General features: G+C 38.3%; 1 protein-coding gene across 1 annotated transcript in view; it reads right to left on the bottom strand.

Annotated features, from left to right (window-relative positions):
- The window catches only part of PDE4A (phosphodiesterase 4A), a 498,332-nt gene that overhangs the window by 422,763 nt on the left and 56,818 nt on the right, over positions 1–18,751 (bottom strand). Inside the window, exon 2 of the mRNA XM_087956926.1 lies at positions 3,861–4,036. Coding sequence (XP_087813052.1) covers positions 3,861–3,902 — 42 coding nt within the window. The 5' untranslated portion in view covers positions 3,903–4,036. The remainder of the gene's footprint in view (positions 1–3,860; positions 4,037–18,751) is intronic.

Below are 18,751 nucleotides of genomic sequence, written 5' to 3'. Positions count from 1 at the left end.
GTTGTTTTCCTGTGGTGGGGCTAGCCCTCTGGAGTGATGCTCTATTGGAGGTACAGTATATTTGTCAGTATATTATAAGTATATTTGTCAGTATAATGTACAGTATATTTGCCAATGTTATCAGTTTCTGGAAAAAGATGAAAACAGAGCTCTTCCAGACAATTAGGGGGGTTATAACAAGAGGAATGTTTGGTTTTACTGCATTTTTCTGTATTTTCTTATATATTTTTATGTTCTTTCTTATTGTAAGCCTGTATATGATTGTGGCAGGATCTAAATATGATACATAAATAATGTATGGCATAAATAACAGTTCATTTAAATCATGGCTGACTTATTATTTGCAGAATAACCTATAGGTTCTTGTTTATATAAGACAATTGCTGGATTCACACCTCAAACTGAGAAGCCAAACAAAACAAACAAACTACATTATGGTTTCACATTTAGTATTAGCCAGCTACAGACAATTGTTTATCTGTTTATGGAATAATTTTAGCTGTAAGTCAGCGACATTTCGTAAGTCAGCGATGGGTGCCTCTTCCCTGAGATGAAGAAGCCCAGGAGACATCATTTCTGGACACAGAACAAGAGTAGGGCAGGAACAAAAAACAACAACAAAAAAAATATATATAGCGGTCTCTGAAATGTAATGTCCAACAGAGGGCGGTGTTGTACCATCTCCTTTTCTTTGCTTATAATTAAAAAAAATGCTTTACTATTGCCCGATACCTTGGAAAAGAAAACTATACTGTAAGTATAAGTGGTTGAGCAAAATCTTGACAAAAACTGCAGTTCAGGGTTTTGATCAGGTTTCCCCTGAGGAAATCCAAGCCAAATTTCTCATATGCGCAAATATACTTATTAGCAGAATTGGAAAATACTTCCTTTGGGTGAGCTGGATGTCCGATGACGTTGTTTCCTTGGCGCAAATACAGCCGTGGTTCGCCACTGCCTTCTTCTTCTTCTTCTTTTTAGTTTTTGTTTCTGACTTCAAATGTAATCTAGTCTAGAGCGCTGGGATTATCTGATAATTTTTCTTCCAAAAACTAATCAGATCCTGCTTAATTTTCACAAGATTGGCTAAGATTATCAGATAATTTCTACAGACAGCACATGTCCAAAACTGGGCAATTACGTTAGTGATGAAATGATAGTTGCTTTTCCAACCTTCATGGCAGCTTTGCTATTTGACACAGACCTTTGGAGTTGTCTCCCTTTTTTTTAAGGGTAAGACAGTGTCTCTATTGTCGGGCAGGCTTAGTGGCTAGCTATGTATTTATTTTATTTATTTATTTATTTTTATTTATTTATTTGATTTGCCAATTGTTTACAAGATAATAAGTATAAATGTATACATAGTTGTGAATACATGAAATGGGTACATATAAGAAAAATAAAAGAAGAATAAGAGAAACAATAGGACAGGGACGGTAGGCACGTTGGTGCGCTTATGCACGCCCCCTGTGCGCTTATGCACGCCAAATTATGTACAAGATATTATGTACAGACAAATTATGTACAAGATTTGTCTGTGTATGCTGGGAACAGAAAGATAGAAAGGTAATAGGCAGCTTCTCTACATGTTGCTAATCATCTATGTGTTCTAATGGCACACCACTTCAGAATGAGTCAGCAATGCTGCAACTGCCAAAAAAGCCAACGCAGTCCTAGTGTGCATCAACAGAGAGATAGCACCAAGACAACAAGGCATAATAGGATTGCTTTACACTGTGCCGGTGAGGCCACACTTGGAATACTGCATCCAGTTCTGGTCACCATGATACACAAAAAGATGTTGAGATCCTGGAAAGTGTGCAAAGAAGGGCAATGAAGATGATAAAAGGTCTGGAGGCTAAATTGTCTGATTAACAGTTGAGGGAGTTAGGTATGTCTAGCCCCAAGATGGCAAACATGATGGCACACAGAGCCCTCTCTCTCTCTGGGCATGAGAGCCATCGCCCAGCTCGGCTCCGCCGCGCATGCACACACGCTCCTCCTGCCAGCCACCTGGTCTTCGGGTCTCTTCGGGGCGGGGCGCACGTGCAGGGCGCGTGCACATTGCATTTTGGGGATGCGTGCGCACACGCAATTGGTGCCGAAAAGGTTAACCATCACTGGTCTAGCCTATCAAACAGAAGAAATTGGGGGGGGGGGCTTGATAATTGTCTTCCAGTATTTGAGGGGCTGTCACAAAAGAAAGAGAGGAATGATTTCTTCTCTAGGACACCAGAAGGCAGGACAAGAAATAGTGGGGAGGGGGAGCTTGCTAAAGAGAAATCCAATCTAGAAGGAGAAATTTTCTGACAATGAGAACAATTAATCAATGGAATAAAGGGAACCTCTTGAAGTTGTGGAAGTTTTCAACAATAGACTGGACAACCATTCGTCCAGGATGGTGTAAAATCTCTTGCCTTGAGCAGGGGGTTGGACTAGAAGACCTTGGAGGTCCCTTCCAGCCCATTGATTCTATTGTTTTGACCTAGGCTTTCCCAACAGCACGAAGCCGACTCCTCGTCCTGATCAACCCCTTTTATTTAGTTTACAGTGAATTCCTCTCCAGCAAAGTCCCGCTCAACAATCTTTCAAGATATTTCACAATTACAGACCTTTATCAGGCTTGGAGAGGAGCTAGGCCGATATCTTTCAGATGCCACACTGTAGCAGACAATACTTGGCAAGAATGCAAGAACAGATCTTTACCCAAATGAACTAATTGTCTCCTGCAAAACCTCACTCTCCTTTTGCTCCTCTTTTATTCCCTATGGGAGGGGCCATTCACCATCCACCTGTGGCTTTACTCCCAAGTCAACCCTTGTTCCTTAGCTATTCCCTTCTTCTGGCAGCTCTGCGCATGCTCACATTGGGAATAGGCTCCAGCTGTTCTTCTGCCTCACTGATGTCCAACTCTGAAGGCAGTTGATAACTGTCAGACGGGCCTGGCCCCATCTCTGTCTCCGACACAGAGCACTCGTCAGAGTCTTCCCCAGACTCCAGGACTGGCCCATGTTCCTCCCCAACCTGCTCACTGTCCAAATCTGCTGCCAGTTCTGCTGGCCGCTGGCGGGCCACCAATATGTATGATCTGAAATACTCACTCGCAACATTAGAAGACAAGTAGAAAGAAAAAGTTGAAAAGTACTACAGATAACTATTTTATGACTGTTATCTGTTTAAATGGTTACTCCAGTAATTTCTCCAGGGTACCTGTCAGAAAAAAGCTGCCCTGTTCATTTTGATTTATTTGCATGATAAAAAAAATAGTGTCGGCAAAACAAAAAAACTTTTGGGGAATTTTTGAAGGAAAACAAAAGGAATTGTGTTCAAATGTTTTTAAATGGAATTGGGATTTCTTTTTTTACTTGTAAATGAATATATAAGTGAATGATCATTCTCAAACAGAGATGCTCTCATTTTGAGGTGTTTTATTCTTTTTTGCATGCTGTAGATAAGCCCGTATCATCCTTGTATCCCTTGCAGTTCTTTCTTCACAATTGAAGATACATTTCGAAGGGAAAAATATCTTTGCTGCATCTTAATCTTGTTAATCTTTTAACAAGATTGCTCTGCAGGCTATCTAGCTTTCAACAGCCTAGATTATGTCATCTGTCTTCCCAATTATTGTCCTTTAAAAAAAACAGTCTGTTTTTCCAAATGAATAGAGTGACAATAAACAGATAAGCAGATAATAAGACACCTCATATCTCCATTTGTCTTGCTGTCAGTAAGATAAAAACCATGAGCTTTCCCCCCCACTCCCTGCCCCAAATAGGGCAAACTTTTATCCCAAAAGGAAGCAATTTAGCAAACAACCACCCCAAGACCAATTGAGATACAGCCATAAAAAGTGCTCTGCTCACCTCATCTGCAGTCACAGCAAGAACACTGCGACTTTTTTTCATGCCCTCTTCCAACTTGCTGGACTTAGTATTCCTTTCTTTTGAAGTTTTCCCAGTTCACCAGCTAGCAGCCATGACAGCTGCAGAACTCCTGAGTAGGCAGGGGACTGAATGCAGGAAATGCCACTTCCTGAGGCCTGCAAGGCAGAAGAGCAACAGAAGACTTAGAAAACAAACAACTGGTTTTCATTGTTAATATTCTGGGCTTCTGGAAGACCCATCTTGTGATGGCTTGTGGATGCACGCAGAGCAATAAATTTACTTATGTGAATATATTCAACTTTGGTTTTTGGTTTTTAACATAACCATATCATAGCTAGGGTGATACGTGAACATGTTAGCACAATACAGCTGAACCAAATTTCTTCCTTTCATACTGCCACACTCCATAAAAATATGTGCAGTAGTGGTATACAATAATACAGATAGTCATCGTAATGAAGTCACATCAAAACAAAGGCCTGTGATTCAATCCCATATGTTAAGATATGAAGTAAGCATCACAAGACCAGATTTTTGCCAAAAGTTGTTCCATATAATATCACTTTTACAGCCTTCCTAAAGGGCAGGAACAATAGTAACTCAGGATTTCTGGCATGGGACTGATCAGATAAGTAGGTGGTACTATATAAAATTGCCTTTTCTCTCCCAAATCTCATATTGGAAAAGAACTTCAGTATCCCTTTGTGGCATGTGTGGTCTAGCTAGGCAGAATCCAATTCAAGCACAAGGTCTAGCAGGTACCAAGCTCTAAGTGTAAAAACCAACGTTGCGAATTCTACTTGAAGTCTGTATTTGGGAACCATTCCAGATCCTGAGAGTGCTACATGCAAGTAATGGCTTGGGACCAATGGTAGCTCGTAAATAGCCTTCAAAAACAATTCATGCAAGGTGCTCCATAATAATCTAACTAGGAGGTAACAAGGGCATGAATCACTAGTAATGTCTCCTTTTCTAGGAAAGAATAAAACTGGTGCACCACCACCCACTCAGGGCAAAGTCTCACTCTCCCACAATGGACTATCCAGCATTTTTGGTGAGAGTATAATATCCCCCAGATAATGGACCTGCTTCTTCATTGACTCCCATCACTCCTGGAGTAGTTATAAAGGCCAATGTTTTCTAGACAAATAATAATTTCATTTTCTCAAGGTTCAATTTCAATTGTTTTTCCCCCTTCTATTTCTTACAGCCTCCAGACACTGGGTTAAGTCTTCTCCTGAACCACTGGGTGCAGCCTAGCCTAGGGTGGTAAATATGAGTATTCTCGGCACAGATGGATGATCGCTCTCAGCAGCTTCACATCAATGATAAACAAGGGAGAGAGGGGAAAATAAACTTGAAACACTCCACAATGGAGTAATCGACTGGTAAATGTCTCTTCCCATTACTGGCCTGAAGCTGTTCACTCATAAATGAGCAAAGCCATGGAACAAACAGTATTGATGATGTTCTCTAGATGCATATGAAAACAGAGATCCTCACGCAGTTAAGATGTATGTTATCCTTGTTATATACTGTATATCTTTCAGAATCACTCCATGAGTGACATGGGCAGTCTCTAAATTTGATAGAGGTAGGTAGACAGGCAGGGGGAGAGGGAGAGAGGGTGTTGTCCAATAGAAATTAAAAAACCCCAAAAATTAGCTTGGAAAAATTTCTGAACATTCTGAATGAAGATGATCCAGGGAAAATAATTATTCTGCTAAGTGACATGAATGGATTGGAAGGAAATAAGATTACAGAATATAGAAAAATTGACTCACGGACAAAAATAAAAGAGAGGGTGATGCTTTAATATGTATCTGTTTAGAAAAAAATATATGTTTTGAACGTATATTTTAAGTTTAGTGTTTTCAAACGTACTGTAAGGTAAAGGATGAATATAAATTCAAAGTATGAATGTCTGGGTGTTTATGATGAAAGACAGGATTAGTGAAGAACATGAAGAACACACAGGCAATAAAAATTATAAATGTGAGACATCTGACAGCGTACATCTTGGGAAAAATACACATGGGAGAAAAGGAAAGTGGGGGTGTGCGACAGAGTATTATGACAGAGTATCACTTCCAAGCTACAGGGCTACCAGCTGGTGTTAATTTGGAGTGATATATCTCCCTCCCTTGACCCCTATTATGTGGAATTTTCACAGGGTTTGGTACTCTCCACTCCTGCTCGATGCTGAGATCATTCATCTCATGGGCTGAGGTATCATCAGAATGCTGAGGATGTCCAGCCATATATCTCCATCCCTGGTCAACTGATGGCTGGAGACTGTGGGGTTTGATTCAGTGTGCAGCCTTGCAGTCTTTCTAGACTCTAGGCTCCTACTCGAGGAGTAGGTGGCAATCATGGCCGGAGGGCTTTTGCACAATTGTGTGTTCCGTGCCAGGTTCCATGTACCTCTTCCTGGACCATGAGCCTCTACTCCATGTCACTGCTGCTCTGGTCATCTCCAGAATGGAATACTGTAACATGCTCTACATGGAACATTATCTGTAACCTTCAGCTGGAGCAGAACGTGACTGCACTGACAGCTATGTGTGACTTTAGGATGGCACACATTACACTTTGCCCTGCAAGCTACATTGGCTGCCAGTTTACTTCCAGGTGCAGTTCAAGGCTCTAGTTTTGACCTTTAAAATCCTACCTGTTATGGGCCAGATTATATGAGGGACAAGGTATGCTGCGGGTCCTATTTGCTAAGTAGGAGACATACCTTTTATGCTATGGTCCATGTCCTCTGGAACTCCATAGGGAGCTTACAAAATGGTTCTATGATAGTTCTCTTGCTGTCTTGGGGTTCTTTTTCTGTTTTATTTTTGCCCTTATTTATGTTTATTTTTCATATTATTATATGGTTTTAATTGTTAATTTAATTAGATGGGTTTATTTTTTATTCTGCTTATAAGTTGCCCAGAATTCTTTATTATGAGATGGACTGCCATGTAAATGTGCAAAATAAAACAAATCAAGAAGTGAAAGAGGCTGAAGTAAAAGTAGAATACTGCAGGAAGAAAAAGACGGTTTTTTAAAAAAAGCTATTAGATTGATTCATCTCCCAACAGAATGAATGGCAAGTGGACATACAGAAAGATGATGATGTGATTACTGGCTTTGTACAGAATTAAAAGAATTACATTAGAGAGTGCTATGGAAGTGTGTAGAGTTACCCCAACTGGAAGGATAAAAAGGAAACTTGATGGAAGGATGAAACGAGAGAGACCAAGATGAGTGGGGAAAAGCAGACAGTGTTACAGAATGATTGCTACAAAAATGATGATAAAATATACTGTATATTGTGAGCAGGAAGCAAAAATAAACCTACAAAGTATGGAGCCAAAGAGAACATGAAATGATTAAAAGAGGCAGAGTAAATACAAGGCAATTGTGTTAAAAATAGAATTCTTGCAGAGTGAATGGAATTAAAGATTAAAGCAACAAAATGATCTGAGATGAAACCAAAGAGAAAGAAAATTGACATTTTAAAGATTTGTATAAGAATGATACTTCAAAGAGCAAAAACAAACCAAGTGATCTGTTAAATGTTCATGTCCAAGAAAGAAAATCAAAAATGCCATGAGGACATTTTAAAATAGTAGGTGTTGATGGTGTAACTGAGAAATGTTCAAACATGATGTGGATTGCTTATAGAGTGGCTGTGAGATTTGTTCAACATTTGTGGGAAGACATCCATGGCTCTCAACCCTTCAAGACAGACCAGAATGGGAAACCAATTTCACATCTTTGACTGGAACTATACTTTATCACTACAGATAGTCCTTGACTTATGACCACAATAGAGCCCAAAATTTGTTGATAATCAAGGCAGTTGTTAAGTACCCCATTTTGCCACAGCTTTTAAGGATTTGGTTCGCTTCTGACAATATAAAGATTCTGAGCTGATGGCACATTTAAACCCACCTGCCAGCTCTATCTGCTCTTCTCCTACACATTCTCTTTTGTCCCTCCTATACCTCATTTTGCCAATTACACCCACTCCCCATCTTCAGCCTTATGGGTCAGCAACAGATTCTCTTCATGATCTAACACAAAATACGATGAAAAACAAATAGCCCTTCTCTCATATTTTCACCTTTTTTTCTCCTAAAATCAAGTCCTCAAAGCCTTATTTTTTTTTCTTTGTAGTGGAAGGGCTACAGCCCCTTTGTCCACTGTGACTGCAGTCCTTTTTCACTTACTTCGTAATATGTTTTGCTAAATGCAACAGGATCCAATAAACGTCCATCTCCAAATATTATTTTCTATATATGTTAGTCTGTTATACCATCTAGTGCACAAATGGCAACACAAAGGAAGACTTAATGTTCTCTACCTTAAGCTTGATTGAGACTTTTGTATCACTACACACCAGGGGACATATGTGTCCATCACCTGCAACCGTCTGGCACCTATGCTTCCCCATCAACCCCTTTATAGCATAGGTATGCATTGGTGCCTACCCACAATTGCGGACAAGTCTAAATCAAACCGTTCCAAGTAGTTTCTGCTCAAAAAAGAAAATAACTCCCTCAACAGATGGTACAGTCCATGACTGCCTGTACTGTTGAGAACCAATGTCACATGGGGTAAATGCAGCTAATGGCAGCTGGCCATCCTCCCTATAGCAAACGTTGATAATGACTGCAAAAATGAGGATGAAAAAATAATTAAGAAAATTCTCAAATGACACATGAAGAAAGTAAGTCGGTGACCTAAATAGCTTCTCAGGAACTTGGAAGAATAAGAAGGGAAACTTAAATTTGATCTTATTGTGTAAGTTATTCTCAAATGAGCAGATGGTATAGTAGAAACCAAGTATCAGCATTTATGTTACCATCATGCAGTGGGGAATTTCATTCCAATTCATGAATTTAAAATTAGACACAAAGAAACTATTAAAGTCTCTTTGTTAACAGTTACCAAAAGAAGATTTCTTTCAGGATTAAAAAATTGCAAAATTTAACAAAACTCAAGCTATGCAAGAGAGGTATACCACTCTCAAGCGTAATCTTCCTGCTTAAGAGGCTAAATCTCTGCTACACATGAAGGCATGGGAAATTGTTAGCTTAATTCAAAGTTTCAGTACAATGGTATTTCCAAATACTTTTGTAGCCTGACAATCAATCCTCTTGGTTCAAAATAAGACCTCTTCTCTGTTAATATTGTTATTTTGTGGTCTTCATTAAGAAGCTGGTATACTGATTCTTTTCTTTTCCTTTAATTTTGAGTAAATAAAGTCCCTAACTGCTCCTACTCTCCTTCGCCAAAGTCAGCTTATTCTAAATTGTAGTTTTGCTAACAGTCCCCTACGGTCCCCTACATGCACCTTTCCATGGTGATCTATTGGTGGAAGAATTGATTATGTGCCGTCACGTTTTTAGTTCCTAGTGACCACATGGACTTCCTGTCAGTACTGCTCCATAGTGCTTTACAGCCCCCTCTAAGCAGTTTACAGAGTCAGTATATTGCCCCCAACAATCTGGGTCCTCATTTTATGAACTTAGGAAGGAAGAATAGAATAGAATAGAATAGAATAGAATAGAATAGAATAGAATAGAATAGAATAGAATAGAATAGAATAGAATAGAATACTTTATTGGCCAAGTGTGATTGGACACACAAGGAATTTGTCTTGGTGTAAATACTCTCAGTATACATAAAAGATACATTCGTCAAGAGTCAAGAAGCATAAGGTACAATACTTAATGATAGTCATAGGGTACAATAAGAAGGAAGGAAGGAAGGAAGGAAGGAAGGAAGGAAGGAAGGAAGGAAGGAAGGAAGGAAGGAAGGAAGGAAGGAGGCAGGAAGGCAGGCAGGCAGGCTGAGTCAACCTTGAGTCCCATCAGGATTGAACTCCAGACTATGGGCAGAGTTTGCCTGCAATACTGCATTCTAACCACCAGGGCTCCATAAAGATGTTCTGCAGACCTTGAACAGAAAGCCCTGTTCTTTCAAGTCTCCCGCTCATCACCACTATAACTGAGTTCATCCAATTTGCTGCAGGTCATTCTCAATAAGAGGCGAGGCAAATGAAAACTCATTGTAAACCGTTCTAAACTTGACTGTAAAAAATATGATTTCTGTAATAGAGTTGTCAAAGTCTGGAATGCCCTACCTAATTCAGCTACAAATTTTCAGAGTTTCGGTCACAAATTGACTTCCGTGGACCTTACTTCATGCTTAAGTGGTTAGTAGAGGGGGTGTACATAAGTGCACTAATGTGCCTATCGTTCCTGTCATTGTATTTTTATTCTCTTAGTCCTGTTCTCATTTTTGTTTGACAAATTCCAATATAAATAAAATAAATAAAAATACCCACACAGGTCTTTTGGTTAAATGTTTCACCAATTGGCAGCTTAAGAGAGAAAATACAACATTAGGCACAATAAGATAGAAATACAATAGTCCTTGACTTACGACCACAATTGAGTCCAAATTTTCTGTTGTTAAGTGAGATATTTGTTAAGTGAGTTTTGCCTCATTTTACGACCTTTCTTACCACAGTTGTTAAGTGAGTTACTGCAGTTGATAAATTAGTAACCCGGTTGCTAAGTGAATCTGGCTTCCCCGTTGACTTCGTTTGTCAGAAGGTCGCAAAAGGAGATCACATGATCCCGGGACACTATAACCGTCATAAATATGAGTCAGTTGCCAAGTATCTGAATTCTGATCACATGACCATGGGGATGCTACAATGGTTGTAAGTGTGAAAAATGGTCATAAGTCACATTTTTCAGTATTGTTGTAACTTTGAACAGTCACTAAATGAACTATTTAGGACTATCTGTATAAGTATAATATACAGATGTACCAGTGTAGTTTATGATGTAAGAGATGAACTTTATAGTTGCAATTTAAAATAAGAGTACAATATGTCTGAAAGAGACTATATATATTAAATGACAGGATTGAACTAACACCCAAAGAAAAATAAAATAAATTTAATACATTTATTAATTTATTTAATATAACTATAAAGAAAAGAGGCAGAAAGAAGGGCTTTAGCAGTAAGTTACAAAACCTAATGATTGCCTTTATACTAACTTTATTTTGCACTTTAATCATTTTTGCAACTTTACATTTTTATCAATTCCCAAATGCTTTAGCAATCATAAAAACCAGTATATATATATATATATATATATATATATATATATATATATATATATATATATATATATATATATAGGTCAACCCATCAGAGTCTGCATATTCCATCATTACCTGCCCTTTAACATGGTTTTTACCCAGAAATAACACCTCTCATTTTCCCCACAATTCATTGCCATTTGCCTGTTCTTTAATTCTTACTTTCTTTCTGCTACAAGCAAGGGTGGGATCCGACTGGTGTAACTACCAGTTCAGTGATTTACGATTTGCGCGTGTGAATCGTTGTCAGCTTGCTGCCTGGACAGCTGAGCAGCGCTGCGTGCAGGTGCGCAGCGGTTGAAAAAGTACTTTGTTCCTGCTTTTTCAACCTCACACAAAGCAGCTGAGGTTGAAAAAGCATGAAATAAAGGTCAGGTAACAGTCTGGGCGGGCGGACGGGCGGGCGGGCAGGCCAAAACAGCAGCAGACATAGAACCAGTTCTATGTCTGCTGCTCTTCAGAGCTACCGGTTCTACAAAGCCAGACAGAACCGGTAGAATCCCACCCCTGGCTACAATCATATAATGTAACTTGATGTGATACATAAAGATCAGAACTGCCAGCCAGAAGCAAAAGAAATCATTATGTGAGATCTAATTGCATTTCTGCAGCAGTGGATAGCTATATCTAGGGGCCAAAAATAATTTGCAGCATAATACACAATGAATTGAGGGTATGGTACACAAGTACACCAGTGCTTTGCTGCTGGGGTCTCCATACATCTCCCTCCAAATATATTGACAACAGAGTCTGTCTCAGAGGGAAACTTACCAAGGATTGCAAGCATGGGAACATTTCATTATTGTTCTGCATTTTATTCTCTGGATGGTATAAAGCAGACAGAGTAACTCCACAAAACATCCAAAACAAAGTCTTTTTTAATGGTACATCAGGTACCCTCATAACTCACATTTGCGACGAAGTTCTTCTTAATGTCCAATCCTTTGCATATCCGTCTTGTAGTGTAGAAAGATAAGAACGTCTCAACCCCATGATGATTGAAGCATGGTATCAAATGGTGGTTACAGGCAAGAGTGAGGGAGCCTCCCCCAACCAACAAGGGTTATTATAGTGACCAATCAGGACTACAGATGTGGTCACGTGACATGGACTACATTTCCCAGGATACCTTTAACTACATTTACCATAATGCATACCCTTAAGGGGACAGCTCACAATTGCTACCTAATTATCCAAATCCCATTAACTCTAAACTGTCTGGACAGCACACTCCCCACCTGGAATTGTAAATTCCACTATTAAGAGAAGAAGAAAAAATTAACTATAAACTAAGCAGGAAACAGTAATACTAACTGAATAGCCGATAACTATATAACTAAGATGAACAGGTAGCTATATAACTAAGAGAAACAGTAAACTTTAATAAAGCATCAAACAAAGCAAAGCATGCAAAGCTTGAGGTTCAATCTTCAAGTTTAGCCTCTTGGCGCAAGTCTGCTGGTCACCTCTGGCGGCCTTTTAGGGTGTACAGGAACTCTTGGTGCTAATGGTGAAAGTCTGGTGGTCATTCTGGCACCCTTTAAGGGTTGGAACAGTACTCTTGCTTCCATGGTGTCAAAGGGCGTTGGGAAGCTGTTGGAAAGGGTGTTGCGGAGGCATATGCCCGTGTAAAGCGTCTTAGTGAGTGTCTGGTGGTTGCTGGCGGCCGTTTAGGGTGGAACGGCATCCTTGTTTTCGATGGTGATAAAGGGTGTCGGAAGGCTGTTGGAATGGATGGTGCTAAGGCATTTGCCTGGGTTGGAGCCTGCATCCGATTGACACTGATAATTCCTGAGATTCCCCAACCCAGGTCTGTCTTGAAGGCAAAGGGTGAGTAGCTCGGGCCTCTGACTACTTCAGTTTGCGCTAAGGCGTCAGGGACATCGAATCCCAGCAAGAGCAAAATCTTGGCTTCAGGATCTAGGGCAGGAAATAGATGAGCCATATGGTTCAGGTGAGGTATGCTGCTAGCTACCTCTGGTGTTGCAATGCGGCTGCGGTCATCTGGTATCCCATTCCATTCCAGCACAGGCGGCAGTAGAAACTGGGAACTTCCATCTAATGACTCTATACAAAGTCCAGTAGCTTCCCTCCCCACCACGCATCTCGGTGTGGTGCACGTCGATATCGTGAAGTGCACTTCTTCCTTCTGAACATCAAAATCTGGGTAGACTTTGGTTCGACACATGCGAGGGGCTGGTGTGCCATTGCACACTGCTGTGCAATTGACACTCACCGCTGGCTCTGGGTGTGCTTCTGTAGCACGTTGAGGCTCCTTGTTCAAAGGAGGGCTACGGGATGTCTGCAGCCGCATTGCAACACCAGAGGTAGCTAGCAGCATGCCTCACCTGAAGCATATGGCTCATCTATTTCCTGCCCTAGATCCTGAAGCCAAGATTTTGCTCTTGCTGGGATTCGATGTCCCTGACGCCTTAGCGCAAACTGAAGTAGTCAGAGGCCCGAGATACTCACCCTTTGCCTTCAAGACAGACCTGGGTTGGGGAATCTCAGGAATTATCAGTGTCGATCGGATGCAGGCTTCAACCCAGGCAAAATATCTTGATATTTGATTTCATCAATCACTGTTAAGGTCCTACCACATTAAAAATGCCAAAAAGACAGCCATGAAAATAATGTAAGCACATTGCTCCTTCTTCTTAAAGGTGGCAAGTTAGAGCTGCCAACAATTACGATTTTTATTTTTTATTTTTTTTAAGATTTTAAACTTTATTTACAAGAATTAAAAACATACAAATTTAAAAACACAAAACCAATAGTGTATACATAACACATTCCTCTTTACATTTGATATCGAATTTGATATGTCCTAATAGTCATTACTGATACTTCTCACATTTCCATTTACTATCACATATTAATCACTAACTCACAATACTCTACTAATCTTCTCGTTGGTTTATAACTATTTATTAATTAATAATACATTCATAATTTTTTAAATAATAAATAAAAATATATAGTGAACATATAATGCTAATAGTAATAATGTAGAAGAAAAGAGGATTTAACACCTTTGTTATTCTTATACATTTCATATAGACAGCTGAATATAATTTGTTTCTTGGGTTCATTTACGTGTTTTCCCTTTACAGTCTACCCAGTTGTACCATTTATCCCATATCCTAAAATAATCTGTGTCCTCCTTCCCATTGATTTTGAGTGTGAGCCTCTCCAATTGGGCACACTCATACATTTTTTGAACAGTAATATGTATCAGTGGTACACTTGGATTCTTCCAATATTGTGCTAATGAAATCCGTGCCGCTGTTAATAAGTGGATGGTCAGATATCTTACTTTAGGGTTATAATCCCCTTTAATCATTCCCAACAGGAACAGTTCTGGTTTCCACTCCAGCCCACACTCTATAATTTCTTCTATCCACTCTTTTATTTTTAACCAATTATTTTTAACCTTTGTCTCAGGACAGGTCCACCATAAGTGAAAATAAGTACCAAATTTCCCTTTGCATTTCCAACAGCATGGGTTTGCTGTCGGAAATATTTTGGCCAGTCTAGAGGGTGCCAGATGCCATCTATACATCATTTTGTACAGATTCTCCTTATGTGCCACTGATTAAGTTAATACGAGATTTTTTTGCCGAATTTCTTCCCAGTCATCCAGATCTATACTGTAACCAAAAATTTTTTCCCAGGCTAACATAGGTTCTTTCATGATTCTCTCAGCCATTTCATGTTCTAATAAGTAATTATATAATTTAGAAATCAACCCTGTCTCAGGACTTGAAAGTATTTTGTCTAAATGTGTATCTTTTACCTCAATTCCATATTCCTTTACATCTTTATTATATCTCAATTTTACTTGGTAATATGACCAATTATCAATGACTATCCCTAGTGCTTCAAGTTCCTATATTGTTTTAATTCTTCCCTCTTTATCTAATATTTGATGGTGCTTCAGTTTTTTACTGATATCCATCGTATTTAAGTGGAACATTGCCTCCATCGTTGAAAAACACCTCAGAATTTTGACATAATGATTTCTTCTAATATCAGCCCAAATTTTAATTAATGGCTTTCAGAATACATGTCTAGTAAAGTATAGATTGTTTGGGCTATTCGGGTTCCACAAAAAAGCATGCCACCCTAATTGTAAGTCGTGGCCCTCCAATTTTAAAATTCTATTGTTCCTCAAATTGATCCAATCTTTTATCCATACTAATGCCGCCGCTTTATAATAGATCTCCCAGGCAGGGAGTCCAAATCCACCTCTGCTTTTGTTATCTTGTAAATATATATATTTTTTATTTTCGTTTTTTTCTTTGCCCAGATAAATTTCATCACAGTTTTATCTAATTCTTTTTTTAAAAAAAATATCCAATAATATCGGAATTGTTTGAAACAGATATAGTATTTTGGGTAAAACATTCATTTTGATTGTTGCTATTCTGCCTAATAATGAAATTTGCATCTTATTCCAATTTTCCAAATCCTTTTCAATCTGTTTCAGTAATTTGGTGTAGTTGTCCTCCCGCAGATGTAATGTTCTAGCTCTTAACCAGATGCCTAAATATTTGATCTTATTTACAATTTGTAATCCCATCTTTTCTTCCAATTTTTTTTGTTTACTATTTGGTAAACTTTTAACTAGCATTTTAGTTTTTTCTTATTAATTTTTAATCCTGCTAGTTTACTGAATTTATCTATTTCATTTAGTAAAGCTGGTCCTGAGTATATTGGATCTTCTATAACAAAAACCATATCATCTTCGAAGGCCTGTAATTTATACTCTTGACTTTTAATTTTGGTTCCTTTAATTTCTTTATTTGATCTAATTCTATCCAACAAAGTTTCTAAAATTGTTATGGAAAGCAGAGGTGAAAGAGGGCATCCCTGTCCGACACCCTTCCTTATCTTTAATGATTTAGTAATTTCTCCATTTAATAATACGTTAGCCTTTTGTGTAGCATAAATTGCATTTAACATTTTTACAAAATTACCTCCAAAATCCATCAAGTTAATCTGCTTCTTCATAAAGTCCCAATTTAAGTTATTGAAAGCCTTCTGCGCATCCAGGAAGACCAAGGCCACTTGGTTTCCTGGATGTTTTTCATAATATTCTAATATGTCTATTATTATTCTTGTATTATATCTAATCTGCCTCGTGGGAAGAAAGCCATTTTGATCCAAATGAATTTTGTTACTAAGTACTTTCTTTAATCTTTCCGCCATTATTGCCATAAAAATGTTATAATCTGAATTTAAAAGAGATATTGGTCTATAATTCTTTATTTGGTTGGCATCTGCACCCTCTTTTGGAATCAATGTTATGTAAGCTTCCTTCCATGATTCTGGAATTTTAGCTTCCAGTAATACCTCATTGCAGACCTCTAATAGCATATTCTCTAGTGTGTCACCTATCTCTTCATATAATTTGTTTGGTAGCCCATCTGGCCCTGGTGTTTTGTTTCTTTTTTGTTTTTGAATTGCCGCCTTTAGTTCATCTAAAGTTATTACTTTATTAAGCAGCTCTTTTTTATCATCCGATAAAGGGTACAGAATTCCTTCTTTCAAATATTCTTCTATTTTATTTAAATCAGCTTCCTCTTGTTTATAAAGATCCTCAAAATATTCTCTTGCGATTTCCTTTTTTTTCTCCAGATCCGTCTCTATTATTCCATTTTTATCCTCTAGTTGATGTATCGTTCTTTTCTGATTTTCTTTTCTTAATTTATATGCCAGCCACCTACCCGATTTATTGCATGCTCAAAATAATGTTGTTTTGTATATAATAATTTTTCATTAATTCCTCTTGATCTAAAGTATTCATTTCATGTTTAACTAGTGCTAATTCATTCGATATTCCCCTTAAATATGCCTTCATAGTATCCCATAGATTCTGCAATTAGGTAAACAATTACGATTTTTAAAGGGAAAGCACTACTTCAGTATTTATCAGTCTTACAAATTTATATGAACTGTTTTCATTTACCATGATGCATTCCCTTAAGGGGACAGCTCACAATTCCTAAGTAACTATCCCAAATCCCATTAACTCTAAACTGTCTGGACAGCACAATTATAGTTGCACCACTCAGAACCAGTTAGAAAACCATGCATAATATATTCATCCCCATTCCTGGAATAAGTCCATCATGACTATCTAGTCCTTAAGTTTATCCTTACAATCCAATTACTATACATTTTACAAAAATGTCAAGTATTGTCTGAAATACTTGAGCCAGAACTGAGTCAAACTAACATCCATATGGTCTTCCTTTAACACACTGTTCTGCAAATTAAAACTACAACATATTGAGCAGCCTGTCATAATACATCAAAGTAACTTTTATCACTCTACTGATCTTTGTCTCACTTTCATACTCAGGACAGCAGTAAAAAGTTGAGGACAGAGTGAAAACAGTTCATATAAATTTGTAAGACTGATAAATACTGAAGTAGTGCTTTCCTTTTAAAAATAGTAATTGTTGGTAGCTCTAACTTGCCACCTTTAAGAAGAAGGAACAATGTGCTTACTTTATTTTCATGGCTGTCTTTTTGGCATTTTTAATGTGGTGGGACCTTAACAGTGATTGAGGAAAGCAAATATCAAGATATTTAAGAGTGGTTATCAACCATCAAGAAACTGTTTTATGTTTTCTTTACCTCTTTGCACAAAAAATGCAAAAAAATTATGACCATTTATTTCATGACTGTTCAAACTTACAACAGTGCTGAAAAAAGCGACTTACAACTGTTTTGGCTCTTACAACCTTCACAGCATCTCCAGGGTTACATAACCATGATTCAGGTGCTTCACAACTGGCATGTATTTACGACAGGTGCAATACCCTGGGGTCATGGGAGCATCATTTACGGACTTCCCAGCCAAAGTAAAGTCAATGGGAGAAGTCAGATTTGCTTAATGACTGCAGTGATTCACTTAACGGTGGCTAACTCAGGCATGGCTCACCTAAAGCTGCATCATTTAGCGACAGAAGTTCCAGGTCCAGTTCTGGTTATAAGTTGAGGACTACCTGTATCTTGGTTTTAGAATAGTGGGTTTCAACAGACTGGGATCTACAGAATTTGCTCAATCTTTTAAAGGGTTTGTGTAGGCCAATAATTGTAATTAAATGTCACATTTTCTTCATATAAAGGGACAGAAATCTGAAAAGATTTGAAGGAAAGGTCTATAGCTATAACATTTATATAGCAGTAAACAAAAATAGGCACCAGAAAATTATTTTTCTGTTGGCAGCTTCACTTGCATAAATGCACCATTGTAAAGATTGTATATCAGAACAATAAACCTTGTTCTAAAAGTTATCTCTCAGTATAATGTATCTCTGTTCACCAAGAGAAATGTAACACATGCCACCAGCTATAAGCTTCTGGGTTTTCTTTTCAGACAAATTCCAAATAAAATCTGGCAATGGAAAGCACTGATCCAAACCTTTCTAAATTCAGCTCATTTAGGACGCACTGCCTAATTGACCCCTTTCCAATCCAAAAATGCTGCAAGGAGATATCTTTCACACATTTGCAACCAGTTTTAATTAACTAATAGGCCATTGATCAGCTTGGTTCCTATTTATCCCTTTTTATATACAGAAATCAACACACAATCAGCCACCCATGAGCTGAGAAATCCACCCTGTGGAACTGATATAATTAAATTCAGCCGCTAACCACGGAGTCCGCCACACTAAGAA

This window comes from Notechis scutatus, chromosome 2 (genome assembly GCF_049901735.1).
Source record: "Notechis scutatus isolate UNSWTSFEM ecotype Mainland chromosome 2, rNotScu1.2, whole genome shotgun sequence".
NCBI lineage: Eukaryota > Metazoa > Chordata > Lepidosauria > Squamata > Elapidae > Notechis > Notechis scutatus.
Note: the sequence above shows the minus strand (reverse complement) of the source record. Positions and strands in the feature narration are given on the sequence as shown.